This window comes from Balaenoptera musculus, chromosome 14, assembly GCF_009873245.2.
Source record: "Balaenoptera musculus isolate JJ_BM4_2016_0621 chromosome 14, mBalMus1.pri.v3, whole genome shotgun sequence".
NCBI lineage: Eukaryota > Metazoa > Chordata > Mammalia > Artiodactyla > Balaenopteridae > Balaenoptera > Balaenoptera musculus.
Window position 1 is genome coordinate 6,598,955 of NC_045798.1, and position 24,424 is coordinate 6,623,378.

The window sequence follows — 24,424 nt, forward strand, 5'->3', positions numbered from 1 at the left end:
GCTAAATAGATGTCCATTCATTCAATGACAAACGTTCATTGGGTACTTTCGCTTATCCTGAACTATGCAAAGCTCTGTGGTAGATTAAACAAAAAGAAAGAAAGAGAAGACAGACTTCCCTCCAACACACACTCTTGAGATTCTAGGGTATATGCTGATATGGAGAGGTATCTGGATATACGGACCAGCTGAAATCAGCATTAATCGAAGGAAAAGTATTGCATTAAGTACTTGATCCTTAGTGCTTTATTTATTTGGAATAAAGGAATTGCTCAAAAACACTGGTTCTCCACCACGGATGATGTTGCCCCCAGGGGACACTGGGTGCCGTCTGGAGACATTTTTGGTCGTCATAGCTGGAGATGGATGCTCCTGGCATCTATTGGGTAGAGGCCAGGGATGCTGCTGAACATCCTACAATGCACGGGACAGCCCCCCATCCCACCCCCGACACACACATATACACACAGAGAGAGAGAAAAATTATTTGGCCGATGCCAATAGTGCCAAGGCTGAGAAACCTTGCTCTGGGCTGATACTAAATATAGAGCTTTGATTAGTTGACCAAAGATTATTCCTCGCCCAGCTCTGATTCTCTATCACAAGAGACAGTTTTGTCTGTTGTGTTTCCTGCCATTCAATATCGCTCACAGATACACATACGTTTATGTAAAAGTATGAAAACACGGGCTGGAAGGAATTACATCATAGTCATGATAGCAGCTGCCTCTTGAAAGTGGAGGAAGAACTGTGAACGGGGATGGAATAAAGAGTATGTCAACTTTATCTCTACAAATTTATTTTACCAAAAAAGAGACAAAGCAAATATGACTAACTGGTAACAAGAGTGTCAGTTCTGGGGGGTAGATAAGGTTCTTTAGCCAACACTGTAAGGCAGGCACTGTTCTAAGTACTTTACAAACATTAACCCATTTAATCTTTATCGTTATAAATTTTTATAATTGGAGTTATCTGCATTTACAGATAAGAAAACTGATGCCCAGAGAGGTTAAGTAACTTGCCAAAGGTCACACAGCAAATCCATGTAGAGCCAGGATTTGAACTCAGAAACCTGGCTGGATGTGCTATACCACTATCCTGTATTGTCTCTCTGCTTATTATATTAGTCTTTGTGTATATCTGTATTGTTTTAGTTTCTCCAAATAATGTTGTTTGGGGGACTGTGGAAAAAGAGCAACAGATAGCAGCTGAGTGCTGGTGTGACTTCAGACTACAGTGGATTTCATCAGATTTATGCCTCAAATAAAAACCCCAGCAGCGTTTCACAGTCTTAAACCCCTGGGTTGAACCGAACTGTGTAGAAGACTTGAATACAACAAACTGCAGTTACAGAGCTTACGCCACCTCTGCCCTGGGAGCCCCGGGGGGCTGACCTTGATCATGTGCTCCTGGACGCAGAGGGGGTCACTGTTGCCCAGGATGCTGAGTAACTCGTCATCAGAAATGAAGAAGAACCTGGGGAAGGCGTTCCTCTTGGAATCCAAGTAGTCGTTCAGGCTCTTCTGGCACTTCTCCAGGCCCTCGCTGATGTTCTGCAGGTCTCTAAGGCGGTTCGGAGCCTCACAGCATCTCTTGATCACGGGGTCTTTCAAGGTCTCGCCCATGATCTGGACAAAGTCAAGAGGACAGCTGTCAAGCCAGGGAAGCAGGAGCCTGGCTCTTGTCCCAGGTGGGCATCTGCCAGGGTCCAGGCACAACAGAGCAAACCCAACAAACCAGAACCTCCACCTTCAGGGATGCCAAATTGGCAAAAACCGTTAAGTGTTTAAATAAGCACCTTCAGGGACTTCCCTGGTGGTCCAGTGGCTAAAACTCCGCTCTCCCGATGTAGGGGGCCCGGGGTTCAATCCCTGGTCAGGGAACTAGATCCCACGTGCCGCAACTAAAATCCCACATGTGGCAACAAACATCCCGCGTGCCACAATTAAGACCCGGCACAGCTAAATAAATAAATAGATAAATATCTATTAAAAAATTAAAAATAAATAAGTAAATACCTTCTAATGTACTATATATACATAACTTACTTATCTCCGATGTTTATTTTTTTTCCATCTTCCCGCTAGAAGGTCAGCTGCCCTGCGTAGAGATCTTTCTGTCTTTTGTTCAGTGTTTCCCCAAGTGCCTACAACGGTGTCTGCACACAGCAGACCCTCCATCAGCATTTGCTGGATGAATAAAGCCAGCAGTTTCACTCTGAGCAATTTGTATGCACCTGAATATTCCCCACTCTATATAATGGCAAAAACATAATGATAAGAAAGGAAAGGAAAGAAAAGGAAATAGCCTAAATGTCCAACGAGAGGGAATTAGGTCAATCATTTGCTGTGACAATTTAGATGTTTATTTATTGAAATATATGATGAGGATGTTAAATTTTTAAAAGATCATACTGATAAGAATGATCCTGGGGGCTTCCCTTGTGGCGCAGTGGTTGAGAATCTGCCTGCCAATGCAGGGGACAAGGGTTCGAACCCTGGTCTGTGAAGATCCCACATGCCACGGAGCAGCTGGGCCCGTGAGTCACAACTACTGAGCCTGAGCGTCTGGAGCCTCTGCTCTGCAACAAGAGAGGCCGCGATAGTGAGAGGCCCGCGCACCGCGATGAAGAGTGGCCCCCACTCGCCACAACTGGAGAAAGCCCTCACACAGAAACGAAGACCCAACACAGCCAAAAATAAAAATAATAAATAAATTTTAAAAAAAATTTTAAAAAAAGAATGATCCTATTTCATAGAATAATTACATATTTATTGATATGTTTACATAGGAATTAACAGATTCTGGAAAGATACATGTTGAACTATTGAAATGGTTATCTTGGGCATGCGATTGTAGCTATTTTTTCCTTTCTTTTTCTTTCTTTCTTTTTTTTTGCTTTTTTATAATGTCTAAGTCCTTCTATAATGAATAGGTATCTGTTGTGTAATTTTTTTAAGTTTAAAAAAAAGCTTGGGCTTCCCTGGTGGCGCAGTGGTTGAGAGTCTGCCTGCTAGTGCAGGGGACACAGGTTCGAGCCCTGGTCTGGGAAGATCCCACATGCCGCGGAGCGACTAGGCCCGTGAGCCACAATTACTGAGCCTGCGCATCTGGAGCCTGTGCTCCACAACAAGAGAGGCCGCGATAATGAGAGGCCCGTGCACTGCGATGAAGAGTGGCCCCCACTTGCCGCAACTAGAGAAAGCCCTCGCACAGAAACGAAGACCCAACACAGCCATAAATAATAAATAAACTTAAAAAAAAAAAGTATACGTATAAAAAAAAAAAAAAAAAAAAAAAGCTTATGCAGATGGATAAGAAAAAAAATCATGAACTCTAACGGACAAAAGAGATCCAAAACGTGAGCTGGCTGCCCGTAGCTGGAGAATACAACAGCATCGCTGAGTAGCAAAGTACCTGGGCTTTGAGGTCAGGTGGGCTGGGTGAAAATCCTCACCCCACTAATTACTAGCAGCAGTGACCACTGGTACCACCCTTTCTGGAAGGACTTTAAAATGAGCATAGTCTTTCATGGGTAATTTACTTGTAAACAATCTATCGTAAGATACCCTAAATATGGAAAAAACTTTAGACACAAACTGCAAATTATTTATGAAAGCAAAGAATTTTGCTTCAAACAAGGTGTCCAGTTACTAGACAATAATCAACTAAATTAATGTCAAGCCACTCACCAGAACATATAAAGGCATTAAAACATTTTCTCAGATAGTTTCATAATATAAACTATGTTTCTTGTAATATTAAGAGAAAATTATAAAATAGGATTATACAAAATGTCTTTATTAGTGTGTTTTTAACCCATAGACATAGAAAAAAGATAAAAGAAATATATATTAAAGGTGATGGAACTATGGAAGATACATTTTTCCCTGCTTTTCTACATTTTTCCAAGCTTTTTACACAAGTACTATTTTTTCTTTTTTTTTTTTTTTGCCATGCGTCATGTGGGATCTTAGTTCCCAGACCAGGGATTGAAACCACGCTCCCTGAAGTGGAAGCGCGGAGCCTCAGCCACTGGACCACCAGGGAAGTCCCACAAGTACTACTTTTATAATAAAAAATAAATATGAAAACCTTCTAGTGCCACAGGCCAGTGGCTTAAGATCAAACAGAAATTTTTACTGAAGAGATTAAGTTCATATACAATGATAGAAAAAATTGAGAAGCTGCTAATAGACAAAATACTACATGCAAATATGTAAGTAAAAGTATCTCAAATCACTGTTCTTCTTTCAAGACTAAAATAGAAGCCAGTCACTTGCCCTTTTAAATACTCTATCGATGTTGTCAAACTTCTTTGCTTCATCTGGAAGTTGTGATCTGATATCTCCACCGATAAAGATGCTTTCCAGGTACATCCATTTTCTCTGAACCAACATCCAAACCTGTAAATGTACAATGTTACCATCAACACAGGTTCCCAGGTACCTCGAGCTGTGTATGGCAAAATCCCACCTTAACACGGGACAGATTTAAACCAACTCAGGTCAAAAGACTTTCCAGGCAAGAGGGCAGAGTGAGTGCATACACTCCTTTCCAAATATATAGGAATGATAGAGGAAGCATAGCTAAATATTCTAAAATACACAGCCACACTCAAAAGCAAAAGAAAACTCTCCACCCCAGCCTGGGACAGGGAGGAAGCTTCTAGTTGGGAGCAGGGGTTGGAACCCTGTGACCCAGAGGACAAACTGTGCAGAAGCCCAAGCAAAAACTGACCCAAATACTACGTGACCCACAATTCCATTCCTAGGCATAGACCCAGAAGAACTGAAAACAGGGACTCAAAAAGTAGTTGTACACCAACACTTACAGAAGCACTATTTCATTAACCAAAAGGTGGAAACAACCCAAATGTCCATCAACAGGTGAATGGGATACACAAAATGTGGTCCATCCACACAATGGAATACGATTCAGCCACAAAAAAGAATGAAGCACTGACACATTCTACAACATAGATGAACCTTGAAAATATGACGCTAAGTGAAAGAAGCCAGACACAAAGGCCACATACTATATGATTGCATTTATATGAAATACCCACAATAGGTAAATTCACAGAGACAGAAAATAGACTGATGGTTGTCAGAGGCTGGAGGGAGGGGAAGTAAGGAGTAATTGCTGTTTAATGGGTACAGGAATTTCTTTAGAGATGATGAAAATGTTCTGGAACTAGATAGAGGTGGTGGTTGCACAACATTGTGAATGGACTAAACGCCACTGAATTGTGGATTGTAAAACGGGTAATTGTATGTTACATAAATTTCATGTCAATTAAAAAAATTTTGTCCTAACAAAGAAAAAAAGCAGTACTATATCCAGGCTAACAGATGCCACTAATAAAAAGTAATAGAAAATCGGCACAGCATTGTAAATCAACTATACTTCAATTTACAAAAATAAATTAAAAGTTTTAAAAGAAGTTTAAGTAATAGACAAAAAACAAATTTAAAAAAGCAAGTGACGGAAGCCCTTGCATGACCACACTCCTAGCCAGTGAAGCAGGCCTGGCTTCATCCCGCCCCAAGCTCAGGGTGTGGCAAGTATAAGGCACTTGCCTACGGTCTGGGGAAGAACCGTAGGCAGCCACGGTTGCCTTGTGAAGGCAGCCACACAAAACTGGTGAAATGAGCCTGGGTTGCTCACAGAGGTCTGGACACAAAGCAAGAAAGCCTTAAACCCCCTAATATAAGAAAAATCAAAATCACACAGAGAAAAACCCCCTACCATGAAAGAGAGTCACCAAAAAAAAAAAAAAAACAAAAAAAGTCGGGGGGAGATTCTGTCCTGAGAAAATGAAAAGTAGAAGGAAATCAGAAAAGGGCTTTAAATATGTTTAAATTCTTCAATGTGATACAAGAGGTGAAAGCATTCTTGCAACAAGAACAGGACAGTATTAAACAAGAATTAGGACATACGAAAAAGCACTGATTAGGAATCGTGGAAATTAAAAATGCATTCATTGAAATAAAAACTCAGATTGATGCTTCTAATCATCCCTCCCCCCAAAATAAATCAAAGACAGAAAAAGTATGAAAGAGAATCATTAGTTTCTGAGCACAAAATATTCTCACACAAAGTTTCCTTCCTGGTATGAATCAGCTCCTTCCCATCTTTTGCGTGTCTTTTTCCTCACCTCAATGACTTCCCCTATTAGAGAAAGCGTTTTCTCCCATTTGTGAACAGTCTGCAGAAAAGGCCCCACAAATCTGCTTCCTGAGATGCTTTGCAGGTTGAAAGTGTTGTCATCCAGGCACTGGATAATATCATCAACAGACCCCAAGACGTAGCCTCGCTCCTGGGTGCCTTTGTAATACTTGACCACGGTAAATTTCATATTTTCCCACGTGTCCAGGATTTCCTTCACAGCCTGGCCAGGAATATGAAAAGAATGATTCAGGCACAAGGATTGAAAAAACAGAACCCCAACCCAACAGCAACTTCCTGAGTTTGCCATGGATCAACTCAAACCCAGAGTTCCAGTCAGTGTTCCGAATAAGCAGAGATTCTGGTAATCCTAGTCATCATTTACCGAGCACTTGCTCTGCGACAGGTAAGCACGTGCCATTCACGATCTCCTTAGTCCTCAAAGCACCTCAGTGAGGGAGGGATTATTATTACCCACACTTTACAGAGGCGGAAACTGGGGCTCAGAGCGGGGTTGGCTTGCCACATTCACTCAGCTACTGAGGGCCAGAACCAGGGTCTAAATTCTGTAATCTGCCTCCAGTCTACATCCTCATGAGATCCTGCCCCTCTGTTTACTCTACTGTGAAGCAAAAAAATCAAATTACAAATTAATATGCCTATTTTTATGACATTTTCAAAAACACCCTGTCAATATTTATGCATATGTGTATATAAAAGTATGTGTATATATAGGTGGTGTATATGTGTGCATATGTACGTAAGTATATTATGGGTATATGTATGTGCATGTGTATATTGCGTCTGTGTATACATGTGTGCATATATGTATGTGTGATACATATGTATTTATGTACATGTACATAGGTGCATGTTATGTGTATATATGTGTGGGCATGTATGTATATGGGCATACTACTCATGTATGTGGATGTGCATGTATATGTATTTTATACATCTGTGTGTATGTGTATGCATGGATATACGTGTACATGTGTACATATGTGTATATGCATTTTTTTTTTGGTTGCGCCGCGCTGCGGCATGCGGGATCTTAGTTCCCCGAGCAGGGATCAAACCCGGGCCCCCTGCAGTGGAAGTGCGGAGCCCTAACCACTGCTGCCACCAGAGAATTCCCTGTATATGCATTTTAAAGTGTTAAAGGAGGGACTTCCCTGGTGGCAGCAGTGGTTAAGAATCTGCCTGCCAATGCAGGGGACATGGGTTCAATCCCTGGTCCGGGAGGATCCCACATGCCACGGAGCAACTAAGCCCGTGTGCCACAACTACTGAGCCTGAATTCTGGAGCCCACAAGCCACAACTGCTGAGGCCAGCATGCCACAACTACTGAAGCCCGTGCGCCTAGAGCCCGTGTTCTGCAACAAGAGAAGCCACAGCAATGAGAAGCCCGCGCACCGCAACGAAGAGTAGCCCCCGCTCGCCGCAACTAGAGAAAGCCCGCTCGCAGCAACGAAGACCCAATGCAGCCAAAAATAAATAAATAAATAAAATAAAAATTTTAAAAGCTTATTAAAAAAATAAATAAATAAAGTGTTAAAGGATATATCCTAAAATGTTAATAATTTATCTTCAGGGACCTCCCTGGTGGTCCAGGGGTTAAGACTCCGCGCTCCCAATGCGGGGGGCCCGGGTTCGATCCCTGGTCAGGGAACTAGATCCCGCATGCATGCTGCAACAAAGAGCCCACACGCCACAACTAAAGATCTTGCATGCCACAACTAAGAGCCCACACAGCCAAAAAATTAAATATTTTTTTAAATAATAATAATAATAATAAAATAAAAATAATAAAAAATAATAAAGATAATTTATCTTCAGGTGGTAGAATTATGAATGATTTGTTTATTTTCTCAGTTTTCTACCTGGAACACCCATTATTTCTTTAATAAATAAGTCAGGAGTGAAACTATAATTAAGAACTAAAACATTTAACTGGGGCAGAAATTCTATTTCTAGAACAGATCATTCTTTCTTGCTCAAACATAACAGGTATCAGAGCAAACGGGTCTTCTCTCTGAATTAAAAAAAAAAATTCTCTATTTTTTCTGTACCGTTTTACAACTAAAAATAGTCCTACCTTCTCAATGGCTATCTCCTTGATGGCCGACGTCACAATCTCGTTGAGAACATCTGTGTGTGTGTGAAGCTCCATAGCAAACATGTTTTCCAAGGTGAATGTTTCAGTCATTTCAAACATCACGCCTGTTTTCTCCATAAGCTCTTTCCAATGCCTAAAGGTGCATCCACATTAAAATCTTTCTGTCTGCTGAGTTTAGTGATGGATTCAATTATTCCCTCTTTAACCACAGGATAAAATCCCATTATAAACACTTCTTGTAATGGAATTCGGAAATACGAGGACATCACTGGAATTATCTGTCCAAAGTTTTCCAAGATCCCACTGGCTGCCGGAATGAAACCCAGGAAACAACATCTAGAAGATATTTTCTTAGATGGTTAGTCTTCACTACCACCTAAGAAAATACCCAACTTTTCGTTTGTTGGTAACTGCTTCTGCACGGTCTCTACACGGGTGATCCCAACCTCTCTCGGATCACTCAGCCTGTCTGAGACCCTGGTGCAAATTACGAGCACTCGTGTGTTGGATAAACATTCAGCAAGCACTAACTCTGTGCAGGCAGTGGGCTGGCTGCTGGGGGTTCACAGTGACTCAGAGGCAAGGCCCCTGCCCTGGGGAACACTACCAGCGACTTGGGGAGACAGTCAGTGACCGATAAAACAAATCTATAAATTAAATAACCACACACTGTTTCGAGCACTATGAAAAAAAACGCAGAGTGATAAAGTTAAGAAGGGGGAACAGGTCAGACACAGCACCAAGCAGCACTGCTCCTCCTTTGAAGGTTCACATTTGCCCACTTTTATGGTCCCATGTATATGGGATGAATGCAATAAGGCAGCTAAACATGGCGCTGGACCAGCAGAATGCCAGGTGCCCAGCATACAAGCAGTAATCGTAGAATCACTGATTTTTGTTGTGCACAGAGATGGTCAGAAAGGAGAATCTACCATTTTTTCTCTCTCTAGTCCCAGGTCTAGTGCAGGAGTTGATACAGAAGAATCCTTGTGGTTGATAATTTAATGGAAACTTTACATAGAAGCGATATTACAGAAATATTACTTGCATATTTCTAGCCCTGTGTTGCTGTTGGAATCCTGTCCTTCGTCATCAGAGCTAAGCAAAGACATATTTTAAAGTAAAAGCGCCTCCCACAAACCTGTCTCTTAAAGCCTCGTGCTTCAAGTCAAGAAGTAAAGGAATCGAGTCTTTGAATGCCTTCATTTTTGCTTCCAAATGGTAGGCCACTGATAAATTTCGGACCTGCCGGGGCAGCTTTCTGAGGGACCTGAGAAAACTTTCAATTCCTTCCTGGAGAAACTGAACATTTAGGTTGATCCAGAGCGTCTGAGACCATTCTTCCTTTGCAACCTAGAAATGGGCAAGAAATAGTCCCATCAACAAGACCCCTTTGGAAACTTGAAGGTGGCTTGACCGGGAGAGCGCATTCTTAACCCTTGGTCATGCTCACTTCTCTCCAAATATCATCACCCATCTCCCCACAACAACCTCAAATTCACAAAAGAAAGATTGATTCCAAGGCTCTAAAACACAAACAGAACATTCCAACTTTTTTAAGCCCTCACAAAAATAATGCTGTATCCGAGGATATGTAGGATCCAAAAACATGTTTTCCTTTCCTTCAGGGAAAAGGAATAAGCAGGATGTCAGAAACAGGTATTTTTAAATCAGGGAGTCACTTGGGTCTTAAATATGTACTTCATTCAGGCGCTGTCCTTTTCTTTTTTTTTTTTTCCAAATTGACTCTTTTTTTTTTAAGTTTCATTTATTTATTTATTTATTTTAATTTATGGCTGTGTTGGGCCTTCGTTTCTGTGCGAGGGCTTTCTCCAGTTGTGGCAAGCGGGGGCCACTCTTCATCGCGGTGCGCGGGCCTCTCACTATCGCGGCCTCTCTTGTTGCAGAGCACAGGCTCCAGACGCGCAGGCTCAGTAGTTGTGGCGCACAGGCCTAGTTGCTCCGCGGCATGTGGGATCTTCCCAGACCAGGGCTCGAACCCATGTCCCCTGCATTGGCAGGCAGACTCTCAACCACTGTGCCACCAGGGAAGCCCACGCTGTCCTTTTCTGATAAGAGAAGCTAAGGTTACAAAATACCTACAATTTAGATAATCCTGCTTGGTTATCATAAAGAAAAGACTTTGTGTTCCAGCTCCCTGAGATTTAATGTAAACAGTACAATCTTGTGTAAAATTTACCATGTTGTAGAGTTGGCATTTGCAACCTGTGACATCCAGGCTTGACAGAGTTGCTTGAGTCATGAAATATATTTGACAGGAAATTATGTTAATTGATGAAATATGTGTATGAAAAATTTTTTTCTTTTTTTTTTGGCTGCATCGGGTCTTAGTTGCGGTGCACAGGATCTTTGTTGAGGCATGCGGGATCTTTCATTGTGATGCGCGGGCACTTGGGCTCTTCGTTGCAGGGCGCGGGCTTCTCTCTAGTTGTGTGTGCGGGTTTTTTTCTCTCTCTAGTTGTGGCGCATGGGCTCCAGAGTGCGTGGGCTCTGTAGTGGTGGCGCACAGGCTCTCTAGTTGAGGTGCGTGAGCTCAGCAGTTGTGGCGCACGGGCTTAGTTGCCCCGCGGCATGTGGGAACCTAGTTCCCCAACCAGGAATATGGCCCACGTCCTCTGCATTGGAAGGCGGATTCTTTACTACTGGACCACCAGGGAAGTCCCGTGTATGATAATTTTTTAAAGTGTAAATGGCACTACATATGATGTATTTACATTTTTTCGTTTCTCTTCTTTTCTTGCCTTCTAGAAAGATATTAAAAGCTCCAACCGTTTTTTGGATTATTTTGAGATGACTCCCATGATTCATTACCTCCTTTTTGCAAAAATTTAATGAGAAACAAATTAGAAAGAAATCATAAAGAAATTAAAGTACTTCTTGGAGTTTCTACCCCTAAATATACAACCAGTCAGTCATTATAATAACGCCTTTCCTTCATCCACCCTCCATGCCTTTGCCTGACACTCTCTCCACCGAGCGCATCTGTTAAAACCACAACTATGGTTAAGCCCACAACCCCACGTTTATCAGGACCCAACACCTACACCCGGGCAGCCAACCAGGATTGCTCAAAACTCAACCTTGCCCACGGCCTCAGTCGAAATCCAGGACCGTGTGGGCACCATCGGTCACCCCACATCTCCTTGGCCCTCTTGCTCCCCATTCTTCTAGAGGGTCATTTCACCCCCACTCCACCATCCTTAACCAGCCAGCATCCCCGCCCACGGTCCCCTCTGCTGATGACCTTGCTGTGCACAACCCTGGGGAAACGGACGCGATCAGAACAGAACGTTCAACATCTCCCGCTAGAAGCGTCTCTGTGCGTAGGCTCTGTCCTCCCCATATGACGGTTGATGAGTCTGCCTCTTATTTGAGGCCACCTCTTGATCCCATCCCTGTCCCACCTACTCAAGGACACCAGACATGAAGACTCCCTTCTCCCTCCTATTACCTGCGTCCCCTCCTTACTGGATCACTCTTATCAGTATACAAACTCACGTTGCAATTTCTCCCACCTTAAGAGAAATGTATCCCGACCCCACGTCCCCTCCACCCATCACTCCTCATCTCCCTGCTTCCCTCCGAAACAAGACTCACTGGAAAAGTCATCTACACTTGGCGTTTCTAATGCCTCTCTTCCCTTTCTCTCTGTTTTTCCTAAGCTTTATGGAGGGTTCACGGGTATACAGTAAGCTGCACATATGTCAAGTGTACAGCTGGGTAAGTTTTGACATGTGCGCATACCGTGAGACCATCACCTCAGTCGAGATAAGGAATGTATCCATCACCATCACCCTCGACGGTCTCCTCCTGCCTCTCTGTAATCACGCCCTCCCACCCTTCTCCTTCCACCGCACCCCTAGTCAACCACTGACCTGCTTTCTGCCAGGAACATGTACAGTGGCAACCAGGACATTCAGAATGCTAGGCAGCCTCATCTCCATCGGGTTCCAGAACTCTCTCCACACCCCAAATGGAAACCCCATTAGCAGTCACTCCCCATGACCTCCTCCCAAGAGCCAAAGGGAGAGTTTCTATGAAATCTGTCCCAGGCTCTGTATGATTGCGGCCTCAAAGTCCGCTGAGTTGCATTCCCTCGAGCGAGACCCAGTCTGTGGGTGGACGCTTACCTTCAGTCCTTCATAGAGCTCGTAAATGGTCTTCAGCCTGCTCATTTCCTTCTGCACTTCCAGCAGCTCTGGGTACAGCGTAACCGGAAGATCGAAAAGCTTCTCAGCGTTAGCCAACTCCTGACGGTTCTTTTCGTGTCTCATCAGCTCTTTTTCAAAAGTGGCTAAAAGGTCTACTCCTAGTAAATAAGCAGATAAATGAATGCATACAATTTTTTTAATTTAATTTTTATTTCATATTGGAGTAGAGTTGATTTACAATGTTGTGTTCGCTTCAGTGCACAGCAAAGTGATTCAGTTATACATATATCTATTCTTTTTCAGATTCTTTTCCCATATAGATTATTACAGAGTATTGAGTAGAATTCCCTGTGCTATACAGTAGGTCCTTGATTATCTATTTTATTTATAGTAGTGTGTATAATCCCAAATTTCTAATTTATCCCTCCCCCCTCCAACTTTCCCCTTTGGTAACCATAAGTTTGTTTTTGAAGTCTGTGAGTCTGTTTCTGTTTTATAAATAAGTTCGTTTGGAATACACACAATTTTAAGGTATACAAAATTGAATAAGAAATCATGAACAATATGCAAAACTATCATCTCATCCATAGAGGCCAACTGGGAAGACAAATTTAGAATGACCAGACTTTATCTTGCCATCATTCTAACTAAAACCACAGGGCCAGTTACATGTGCAAGCTCCTCCAGCTAGAAAGTTCTGTCTCCTGAGTGTTCTCGCTCTAAGTGGTCTCAGCTTGGCCTGCAGATTAGAATCTCCACGGGAGCTTTTAAAAACCTTGAAGTCCAGACCACTCTCCAGACCAGTGGAATCAACTCTGTGGACCTGGTGCCCAGGCAGAAGTGGTTTTTAGAGATCCCCAGAGGAACCCAGTGTACAGGCAAGGTTACACACCACTGCTCCATCCCATCTTCCCATAAAATTCTTAAGCAAAACACATTCAAATGCCTCAGTAAGACCAACGTGAATACCCTTACCTCTATCAAGATCTTCACCAACAGAACCAGGGCCTTCATGATAAAAACGTCTTGCAAAGCCCTCTATCTGCTGTCTGTAGTTTAATATTTCACCTCGAGTGATCTGAGAAAAGCAGGGTTGCGTTAGTTTAGCCCATTGGATATTTTTCAACATCTTTACTCGGAAAGTAAAGCGTTGCAAGGTACCTCTGTGAACGTTCTCTTTATGCCTCCCAGAGTATGCTCCACATTCAATGCGTCATTAAACAGATTTGACCACATGCTCTCAATCTTGTCAACCAGTTCTTTCTCTGCATCGGAAGGCTAAAAAAAAAAAAGAACAAACAATAAATCATCAGCAGTTTGGAAATGAAATTTCTGGTCAAAGCTTCTGCTTTCCAGGACTTCTGCTTCTGCGTAATGGCAGGCTAGGTCATTTGAACAAATGCTGGTTGAATTATACAAATTAGATATTTATAATAAAAATAAAATCAGGAGAAAATAATTTTTTAAAAGAGATAGATAACATAGGCAGAAAGAGAGAGAAATAACCTAGAGAGATAAGCCCTTCATAAAGTAAAACCGAGTTTCAAATCAACCTCATCTCTGATTAAAATAAGGTTATCTTGACCTGTTAACACACCCAGCTGTGTTGTCATAAGCAGAAATAAATCACCTATGATGAAACATAACATCATCTGGAGCCTCCAATTCTCCCTACAATTTTTCATATACGATGTCCAGAACTCAATCAGAAATAATAGGACAATAAGGATACAAATGACTTGAAGGAAACCAAGAGATACACAGACAGTATAAGCAGACAGTAATGGAGTTCTAAGACATAGAATTCTAAATAATGTTACTTGATAAAGAAAACAAAAGACAGAACTGAAAATTTTGACTTTATTTTAATTATAAAAATATAAATTTTGCATACTGTGCATTTTTCTTTTTATCTTTGGAGGATGCTAGAGAGCTAATTTATTATTCTGAAAACATGTAAATACAGTGTAAATAACGTGCCCTTGTTATATAAACTGTATCTCAGGGTAAACAGATAGTTTTTAAGGAAAAGTTTCTCTTTTTTTCATTTTTATTATTTTTTTATTGACGTATAATTGACAATACTATGTTAATTCCAGGTGCACAACATAGGGATTCATTATTTCTATACACTACAAAATGATTGTTACTACTATGCATTTTCTGATGAGAGGATCTCTAGCTTTCAGCCAAGGCTAATGCTCAGTTGAAGGTGATTAAAGCACTCAAGCAATGTAAATGCTGAAATACAAATTTTATGCAAATGCAGGCTTATAACAGCTCTTTGTTTCTCCCTTCTACTTTGTTTCTCCAGTGGATTCTTTTCTAGGTATTATGTGATGCAGAGCACGCAGAATTTTGCATACAATTTCAAGGAGATCCCAGACACCCTCAAACTCATCCACGGACTTTCTAAAGGTCTTTGAAACACACACTTAACAACCCTAAATAAAGACAATTGAATTATTATCTTCTACCAGTTTCTTTTATCGTCTTATCCCTCTTCTTCCCCCTTATCATTTTTGCAACAGCCATTTATTTATAAAAGAAAATTAACATCAAAAAAAAAGAAAGAAAGAAAGAAAAGAAAGAGGGAAAACCAAAACAGTGTGCAGTTACAGACCAGTCTACAAAAAACACTATTTGAGCCATGCAAGATCGAGAAATAATCTCTAAGTTGTCATTATTCTAAATAACCATGCTTTACATTCAAATTTTATTACTTAAAGTCATAAACAATTGGCTTTATTGTATATTTGAGAAGCCTTTCTGAAAAGGGCCTTAGAATTCAACCCAACCATAAAAAGCTTAAGAAAAGAGTTCACTTAAAATAAAATAAAAACAACTATTAAGGAAATTTTGTGCACATCCTTTTGGGTGTATTGGGAAACAAATTAATATGCAAGTCATTTTTGGTGGGTCTATATACTACAAATTTTCTATGCAGTAAACCTGGTTTATATATAAATTGTAAATTTATCCAACTAATTTATTGAAATAATTCCAATGAATTGGAACTGCTAGGACTAAGGCTATCCAAAACTTATAGTTTGAGTTCAAACTAGATTTCCCCTACTATTAATATATAGATGGGACCTCATCAATCTTGTCCCCCAGTGTTTATGTGGGTCTGTTTCCTAAAACTGTATAAATGTTAGATTTTTAATCTTTGGTAATACGATATTACAAAGAAATTGCTTTTCTTCTGTTATTGTTCAGCTCAGTCATCTTCATAGATGCTTAATCCTTACTAGTCACTTGTGTTATTTCATTTTCTTCCGTTTTTTTTTTTTTTCCATTTCCCTTGGTATATCAATGTCTTTGTCACTGGTTTGTAAGAACTCATTTATGACTAAGGATGTTAACCATTTGTCATGCAATGCAAATGAAATACCATATTTTACTGCCATCAATTTAATATGGTATTTTGTATTTTGGTTGTGTGTTAAAATATAATCATGTTGTGTTTTTAAAAAATAAAATAAAATAGGAACTTCCCTGGCAGTCCAGTGGTGAGGACTACGCGCTTCCACTGCAGGGAGCACAGGTTCGATCCCTGGTCAGGGAACTAAGATCCCACATGTCACACAGCGCAGCCAAAAAAATTAAAATATAAATAAATAAATAAATAAAAACAAAAACACACAAAGGAAGGAAGGAAGAGAGGGAGGGAGGGAGGGAGGGAGGGAGGGAGAAAAGGAAAGAGTTCACTTACAAACAGACTGTACATCGCCATGGTGCGGTACCTCTCCTGGACATCCCGGTATCTTAGTTCCATCACTAAAGATTTACTTCTAATTTCTGCGATTGTTGCAAGGACAAACTTGAGATCTTCAAGGGTACTGGGGCTCTTCTTCAGGTTTTTGGTCAGGAACTATAAAAGAGAGTTCAAAGGGACACTAAATAAGCATGGGGAAAAAAATACAGCACCGAATGAAGCCCTGACGACCATGAAACCCGGGGCCCCACTACCTCTATCTCTTCGTGCAGATTATGGAGCTCCTCTCTGGCTGACTCATTGAGGAGCTTCCCAAGTGAAACCACCCAGGACTTGGCGTTTTCCTGCACGGTGTTCGCCAGGGGTCCGAGCTGAAGGCGGATGCAGTGCTCATCCTTGACCAAGGGGTGATGCATCACTTCAGAGGCGATCCTGGAATAGAACTGCAACTTCTCGTCATAGGCAACACAAGGGGGCTTCTTGGCAGCAAACTTCTCCATCACAATGGCTTTGTCCAGTTTCCAGAGCGGTCGGTACCGCTTCCATTTCTGCAGGTACTTCATAAGATTGATCAGAATCCTGTGGACGTTTTGGGGGATCATAACGGCCTGCTCAATTATCTGAGGGTTCTGAGAAATATCACTGTAAAAGCTGATTATAACAAGTTCTTCTTCCTCTCCCTTCTGAGGGGGGCATTCTATGCAGCTGCCATTCATCCAGCGAACAAAATTCTGACAAAATAGGAATTGGGGGAAAAGAGACAGTCCTTTAGTATCTATTTTGCTTCCTATGGACATATCATGTTCAGTAATAAGTCTTGCTAGTAAGGGATATCACTTTATTATTGATAAGCTGTGCTAGGTTGCAAAAAATCACCACAATCCTTTGTTCCTCCCATCAGGAGATTCTGTCTGTTGACAAAATGGTCTATCGGGAGTACCTATTTTCCCGCTCTGGGCTAGCCTATGACTTGACCAACAGATAGGGGAAGTGGCATTATGCAAGGTCCAAGCCTGGGGCTCAAGTAGCCCAGCAGCTTCTACTCTCATGCTCTTGAAACCTTGCAGCCACCAGATGCACGAGCTTCAGCTAGCCTACGAGATGATGGAGATCCAGGAGAACCAGGGCCCCCCAGCCAACAGCCAGCCAATCATCAGACATGTGCTTGAGCACAGCCAAGTTCAGATGTATAAAACAACATTAGTTTCCAGTGTCCCAGAACAAATCTGTCATTGGACGTCTCCCTGCTGTATAGTCAAGAGCCCCTCTTCTTTCAAGCAAACCATGGGTGGTTATACATAACATCTCTGAACCATAGTCTGGCCACCTGTAGAATGGGAATAACAACAACTACTAACTCTACAGCTCACTGTAATACTAATACCCAAGCTGATAGCTAACGTTTATTTAGAGCTAATTGCCAAGTACTGTGTTAAGTGCTTTACATGTTATGCCATTTAATTCTCCCAACCCACTCTAGAACATGGATTGTATTATCATTTCCACTTAATAGATGAGGTAATTTGATCCTAGTTTAAAACTTTTGCTCATTGTTTTCAGTCATGAAATATGAATCCTGAAGCTCAAATAGTGCAGTCAAGCCAACTTAAGTCACCTCGCCATAAGTGTTTATTTGCAGAGATTTTTGTTAATGAAAGGCATTTCCAACACTTTCCAAGAGGATAGGTAAAAATTATTTTCATTTAAAACAAGCGTTGGTAAAAATATAATAAAAATAAATAAAAGAAAGCAGTTATGAAGATAAAATAACAGTCTTCACCACAAAGCCTCAAACCCATCTATGGCGGGGGTGGGAACAAATTGGCATGAAAAACTATGATTAATATCCATAATGTTTCACAAAGAGTCTTTCCTATTTATTTACCCCTTGGAAATTGTTTTGTTTTCCTGTTCAAAGACTTGGTAATGTAACACCTAAAAGTTAAGAGAATTTATATGACCAAGGTTTAATAAATGACCTATTTGCATAGATTATAAAACATGTGCAATTTATTCATTAATTTCCAAGTACAGTGAAATGAAATTCCCTATTTTTAATATCTACACTTAGTTTTATGCTAAAAAACATGCCTGAGGGCTTCCCTGGTGGTGCAGTGGTTAACAATCTGCCTGCCAATGCAGGGGACACGGGTTCGAGCCCTGGTCCAGGAATATCCCACATGCCGTGGAGCAACTAAGCCTGTGCGCCACAACTACTGAGCCTGCGCTCTATAGCCCACGAGCCACAACTACTGAGCCCACGTGCCACAACTACTGAAGCCCGCGTGCCTAGAGGCCGTGCTCCGCAACAAGAGAAGCCACCGCAATGAGAAGCCCACACACCGCAATGAAGAGTAGCCCCCGCTCACCGCAACTAGAGAAAAGCCCACGCACAGCAACGAAGACCCAATGCAGCCAAAAATAAATAAATTAATTAATTAAAAAAAAATTTTTTTTAAACGCCTGAGATATGTTTGACTTTCTGAACAAACCAAGTGAAAAGAAAGATATTAGTGTCTTGAGGGGGTGTGACATCTCTTATCCACAAAGATGGCCCTATTTTCCCAATGTTGGTAAGACGTAAACTTTGGGTTATTTGCCAACCGACACTCATTTGACAAGCACTGACTGAGTGCCAATTATGTGCTAGGAGCTGTGCGAGGTGCTGGGGGTTCCAGAGTGAACAGACACACAAAGTTCATGGTGTCGAGGAACCTGCATTCTAGTGGCATGAGCTAGTCAAAGCATGAACGAGCAAGTAAATAAATAAGAAAAGGTCAGATAGTGATACGGGCTAGGAAGAAGATGGAGTAGGGTGATGTAACAGAGAAGGACCCGAAGGAGCCAGCAAGTCAAGGTCCGGGGGGGCAGAAGGTTCCAGGCAGAGGGAACAGGAGTGCCACCATTTCAAGGAGGAAGTGGTGTTACCTGCTGGAGGTGCATTAGGCTGGGGCACAGTGGGGTGTGTACAGGTAGCAGCTGATCAGAAAGGCAGGCAGGTGCTAGATTGCAGAGGGGCTCATAGACCAGAATGAGGAGTTTGGATTATGTTCTAAGTGCAACATGAAGTCATCGGGGGCTTTTATACAGGGATAACATGAAACGATTCATGTTTTTAAAGGATAATCCTGACCACCTGTGGAAACATTACTGCAATAGTCCAGGTGAGGGACGATGAACTTGGGATGGACTGGTAACGTGGAAAAGGAGAGAAGAGGGGAGATCAGAGGCGTGTTTGGGGGAGCGAGTCAACCAGACTTACCGACGGGCTGGATATGGGTGGATGGGAGAAAAGAGGGATCAAGGATGGCTCCCAGGGTTTCGACTCAACCACTTGGGTGGATGTTGGCACCGCTGCCTGAAGTAGGGAAAACGGGGGCAGGACCAGGCTGCATGTTGGAAAGCCAAGAATTCCATCTTGGACTCGCCAAGTCTAAGGTTCAAGGGGAGACAGCCGGTAGGCGACGAGAAACATGTGTTGTGTAGTAGAGAATTCTGGGTTGGAGATGGAAATGCGGCGGGCTTGCCTCCATAGGGTTGGTAATAACGGCCATGGGACCGGTCGTGAGGATGCACAAAGAAGACAAAGAGAGGTGAGAAGGGAGCCGGCATCGAGCCTTGGGACACCCCCAAACTTCAGAGATTTACAGAGGAGGAGCCAGGAAGAGACGAAAACGGTCTGGACAAAGGACACGGTGGAGCCTGTGCTCTTGACCTCCTGGGCCACCTGCTGTCCGCAGCTGGCAGGCCCAGCCCTCTGTGACAAGGGGTCAACCGGGAAACTACACACAGTTCCGTCCCTACCTTGGTCATCTCCACACAATTTCGAACACAGTAGACGCACATTTTGTCAATCTCGCTTGCGCTGGGGTGCAGGATGATCTCGGGCGCCGTCAAAATGGTTTCCGTTTGGAACAAAGGGACGTTTCCAAGGATTAAAGAATTAAAAGACTGCAAATTCCTAGGAGGGGTTAATAAAACAGACTCAGTACTCAGCAGCGTGAAAGATATCTGACAGCGGGTGAAAATGGCTACTAGAGTCCCAGCCGCCACCTGTAAAAAGCCTGTGACAAGGAATAACACATTCTACGGCTGTAATGGACAGTGTGGGGTGAGTTTCATTATATACCCTTTTTATGGCCCAAATTTTACAAATAGTTCATTTCTACTTTGGGGAAGTTAGAATACCTATTAGTTGGAAGATACTTAGTAATGGGAACTCCAAAAGCTGTTTGACTCTGGTTCAGGAAAAATGAACACTCATGTCCCCCCTCCACCTGGCCCACCAGACTCTGTCCTTTCCAGGATTAAATCAGGGACAACACAGGGATGGACACTTCATTAGCCTGCAAACCGGTCTCCCTCTTCCCCCCACCCCCACCCCAATTCAGTAATCCCTACAGCCAGAGAGAGTGTATAAAACATGCAACTCTTCTGTCTCTGAGGATAAATGCCAGCTCCTGCCAGGCTCTTCATGATGTGGACCCTGCCTGCTCAGCTTCTTCTCCTACCCGCTCCCTTCACTCTCTTTATTCCTTCCTTCTGTTCCTCCCACGTGGCCTCCAGGTCTTTACACTGGCCTTTGTCTTCTCCCAGAAAGCTCCTCCCCTTCCAGCTTGCTCCTTATTATCTTCAGGGCTCGGCTAAAACGTGGCCTCTCCGTGGCCTTTCTTGACCAACCAATCACAACAGCCCTTCCAGTCTCTCCCCGGAACATTATTCTGCTTTATTTCTTTCACAGAGAATATTTATTTCCTTGAGTCTTGCATCTCTCTCCTATGAGGATGGAGAAGCTCCAGAAAAATAGGGGCTTTATCTGGTCCAGTCCAGGCTCTAATAAACCTTGGAATGAATGAATGAGTGAATAGATGGATTGATGGGTAAATGGATGAATGGATCAAGGGAAAACATAGTGTATTAGAAAGAGAAAACTCAGGAGGTAGCCCTATATGAGGGGCTGCTTTTTTTTTTTTTTGGCTGTGCCAGGCGGCTTGTGGGATCTTAGTTCCCCAGCCAGGAATCGAACCCCGGGCCCTTGGCAGTGAAAGCACGGAGTCCTAACCACTCGACCGCCCGGGAATTCCTAAGTGGCTGCTTTAAGAGTCAAAGTTAGAAGCAACATTAAAAAGCAAATGAAATATGTAGAAAACAGATTTATTTAAAGGATCAATGAAGTGAAGTTTGTCAAACTACATCCAGGGGACTTCCCTGGTGGTGCAACAGTTAAGAATCCACCTGCCAATGTAGGGGACACGGGTTCGAGCCCTGGTCAGGGAGGATCCCACATGCCGCAGAGCAACTAAGCCCGTGCGCCACAACTACTGAAGCCCGCGTGCCTAGAGCCCATGCTCTGCAACAAGAGAAGCCCCCGCAATGAGAAGCCCGCACACTGCAATGAAGAGTAGTCCCCGCTCACCGCAACTAGAGAAGGCCCACGCGCAGCAACGAAGACCCAACACAGCCAAAAATAAAAAAATAAAATAAATAAATTTTTTTAAAGTTATTTGTTAATTTAATAGTTGTTTTATCATTCATTTCTATGATTACTCACAAGGATCAATTTCTAAATTTTTTGATAGTTGTAATTCATTTTTGTGAAAAATCTCATTGTGCCTCTTGTAGTGTAGTCACTTTTCTCATTATATTACAAAAGTATTTCCATAAGTTAATGCATAAAAGCACATTTGCTGTAAATTCTTTTCCAATTCTATCCTTTTATTTTGTGAAAAAACATTTAAAATTTTTGCATCCAACGTCTGTCCATCTCTTCTCTTATGATTTCTTCCTTTTCTTCCAGAATAGAAAATTCTCCCTATCAGAGGTCTGATATATATATCACATACAGTTCTCTTTTTTCAAATACGGTTTTAAATTTTATCTGTAACTTTCACATTTAATAAATATTGAGTGTCAACTGAAAAAAAAAAGAACATGAGCCAAAATAGGAAGTCAGCCTTCCATCTTATGAGTGCCCTTAGGCCAGAAAGCAGACTTACTGTCCAGCTGATTTTTATTCTGTACCTTGTGGCTCCTCTTTAACTATTCATATGTGTAAGATATTTCAATCTATGCACACTGTCTTTAAAACATGCAATATGAACATTAACTTACTTCAGGATGAGCTTTGTCAAGACCTCATAAATTCTATTTTCCCAGTATTTGTAGTAGGAGGCCAGCTTGGGGGCCTTGCCCGTGTTGGTCTGGATAACCAGCCCCTCGACTTTGGTCAGTAGAGGCCCAATGGCAAGATACCACCTGACCATGTGGTCCACATCTTTGGCCCTTTCTCGTTCAATGTGCTCAAAGAATTCCTTCATGCCTGCAGTGGAAGACACCTGTTACAGCTCTTCACAAACACGGGAAGGGACATTACTCAAGAAGCAACCCAAACGTTAGCTGTATATCTTGCAAATACGAAAGCAGCCTCCAATCTTGACCAAAAGCAGAAAATAAATCAACACCACCCGAAGCAAGACACATCCAAAGCAAAAAATACATGACAACATGGGAATGAACACCACTTGTGCATACTTTGCCTTTGGGCAATCTTGCTTGTCTTGAATTGCTTGTTAACTAATCCTGAATTCCTTGTTGACTAGTCCAAGACAGCTTAAAATACCCCGTTTGAACAAGTAAATGTGAGCCCATAAAACACAGTTCACCGTACTGTTACAAAGTTATTGACAAAAGTACTATTGATTTTCACAGACTTAGGAATTTGTAAAACTATGTAAGCAATACATAAAACACGGCAAAAAGTAAGAATTACCCATGATCTTTTCAAGTAAATGCCTGAGATCATGAGGCATGGTTTTATTCCATTTGTGGAATAAACTGTGTGTGAGTGTGTGTGCACAATCATGCCCAAGAGGTTTTTCCATTCCTTCCATAATCAAAGAAACAAGAAGTCAGATCTACCTGGGAGTTCTTCCTCACTTTTAGGTGCTGGATACTTAAAGAGATTTATGGATTCTATTAAGGTAAGTCTGGAAGAAATGTCATCTGCATTCTTATGAATCTGGTGGACGAGGGACTCAAATTTCCCAATGGCCTGTTTGCACCGGGTTATGTAGTCAGCAATACCTTCGGAGAAAAAGAGAAAGAACAAAAGAAAGATAGTTGGCTTTCAACTCTTCCTTTCCATACCCCTCCCGCCAACATCCCTTCACAGGAAGGATCCTGCTCCTTCCATGCCCTTGGGTCTTTGAGGTGACAAAGATCCACGTGGTCCCTGGGGACCGGAACCAGGAGCCGGTGCTCAGGGTCAACCAAATGATACATTTCTCCTGTTTGCTTTTTAGCATCATCGTATCTGAAGCACGGTGGGGAGAAAGAGGAGGCACAACCCTCTTGCCTTCTCATTGCCATGGCAACACAAACCCTCCACTACATGCAACCCTGCCTACAGTTAGGCAACCCTCTGGCCTGTTGCTTAGAAAAGTAAACAGCAAGAATGTGAATAGTAAACCTGAGTTAAGCACTTATGATCAGTTGGGCGATGCCTTAAGCATGAGATGTTGATTACATGATCGAATCCTTACAACAGCCCTATGAATCAGGTACTAAGATTATGCCCATTTTAGAGATGAGGAAACGGAGCCTCCGAGAAGTTGAGTCACATGGGTAGGAGCTGGACTTTTAATCCAGAGGTTTCATGCTGGAACCCACAGTCCAAACACACATGTTCTCTGTACAAAGGAGAAGGGAGGAAGGGGAGAAAAGGAAATGACAACGAAAAAAGGGGAGAAGATTTGGAGCAAGGGAAGGGAAAGAGGAAGAAGGAAAAATAATAACATAAATGCCTTGTTTATTCTTAAAAGTAAAGGAAGAAGAAGTATGTACTTTTCCTTATTACTCCTGCTAAATACAACTAAGAACCCTGCACATTAGCCATAAAACAAACATAAGACTCTGAAATGGGGAGAGATAGCCAACCAGTGGGGACCCCAGGATCTGAGGAATGATGTGGTGATGAGGGCCCTGGGATCTTTTTCCTGGGATCTATATCCCAGACCTGGAGCTGAAGGAGCCGGCGACCCATAAGTGCCCATGGGTACAGACACACATGCACCAAAAAAAAGCCTCAAGAAAATCCTGTTTTCTCTGACCAAGGGACCAGGAAAGGGACACCCTAGCAAGACAAAATTTTAGACAATAACTGCTCTGCTCCAGCCAAACACCACAGATAAAAATGTGACCCTGCCCTCACCCATGCCAGAAGGGCCAGGTGGAGGGGGCCTAGA

At 42.3% G+C, this 24,424-nt stretch overlaps 1 protein-coding gene across 1 annotated transcript in view; it reads right to left on the reverse strand.

Annotated features, from left to right (window-relative positions):
• DNAH10 (dynein axonemal heavy chain 10) overlaps positions 1-24,424 on the reverse strand; it is a 148,041-nt gene that overhangs the window by 82,800 nt on the left and 40,817 nt on the right. The window contains exons 17-29 of the mRNA XM_036874706.1: positions 23,100-23,264; positions 22,293-22,500; positions 19,986-20,142; positions 16,436-16,912; positions 16,179-16,337; positions 13,625-13,741; positions 13,439-13,541; positions 12,443-12,621; positions 9,433-9,644; positions 8,271-8,424; positions 6,161-6,394; positions 4,284-4,406; positions 1,395-1,628 (exon numbers count right to left, since the gene is read on the reverse strand). Coding sequence (XP_036730601.1) covers positions 1,395-1,628; positions 4,284-4,406; positions 6,161-6,394; positions 8,271-8,424; positions 9,433-9,644; positions 12,443-12,621; positions 13,439-13,541; positions 13,625-13,741; positions 16,179-16,337; positions 16,436-16,912; positions 19,986-20,142; positions 22,293-22,500; positions 23,100-23,264 — 2,522 coding nt within the window. The remainder of the gene's footprint in view (positions 1-1,394; positions 1,629-4,283; positions 4,407-6,160; positions 6,395-8,270; positions 8,425-9,432; positions 9,645-12,442; positions 12,622-13,438; positions 13,542-13,624; positions 13,742-16,178; positions 16,338-16,435; positions 16,913-19,985; positions 20,143-22,292; positions 22,501-23,099; positions 23,265-24,424) is intronic.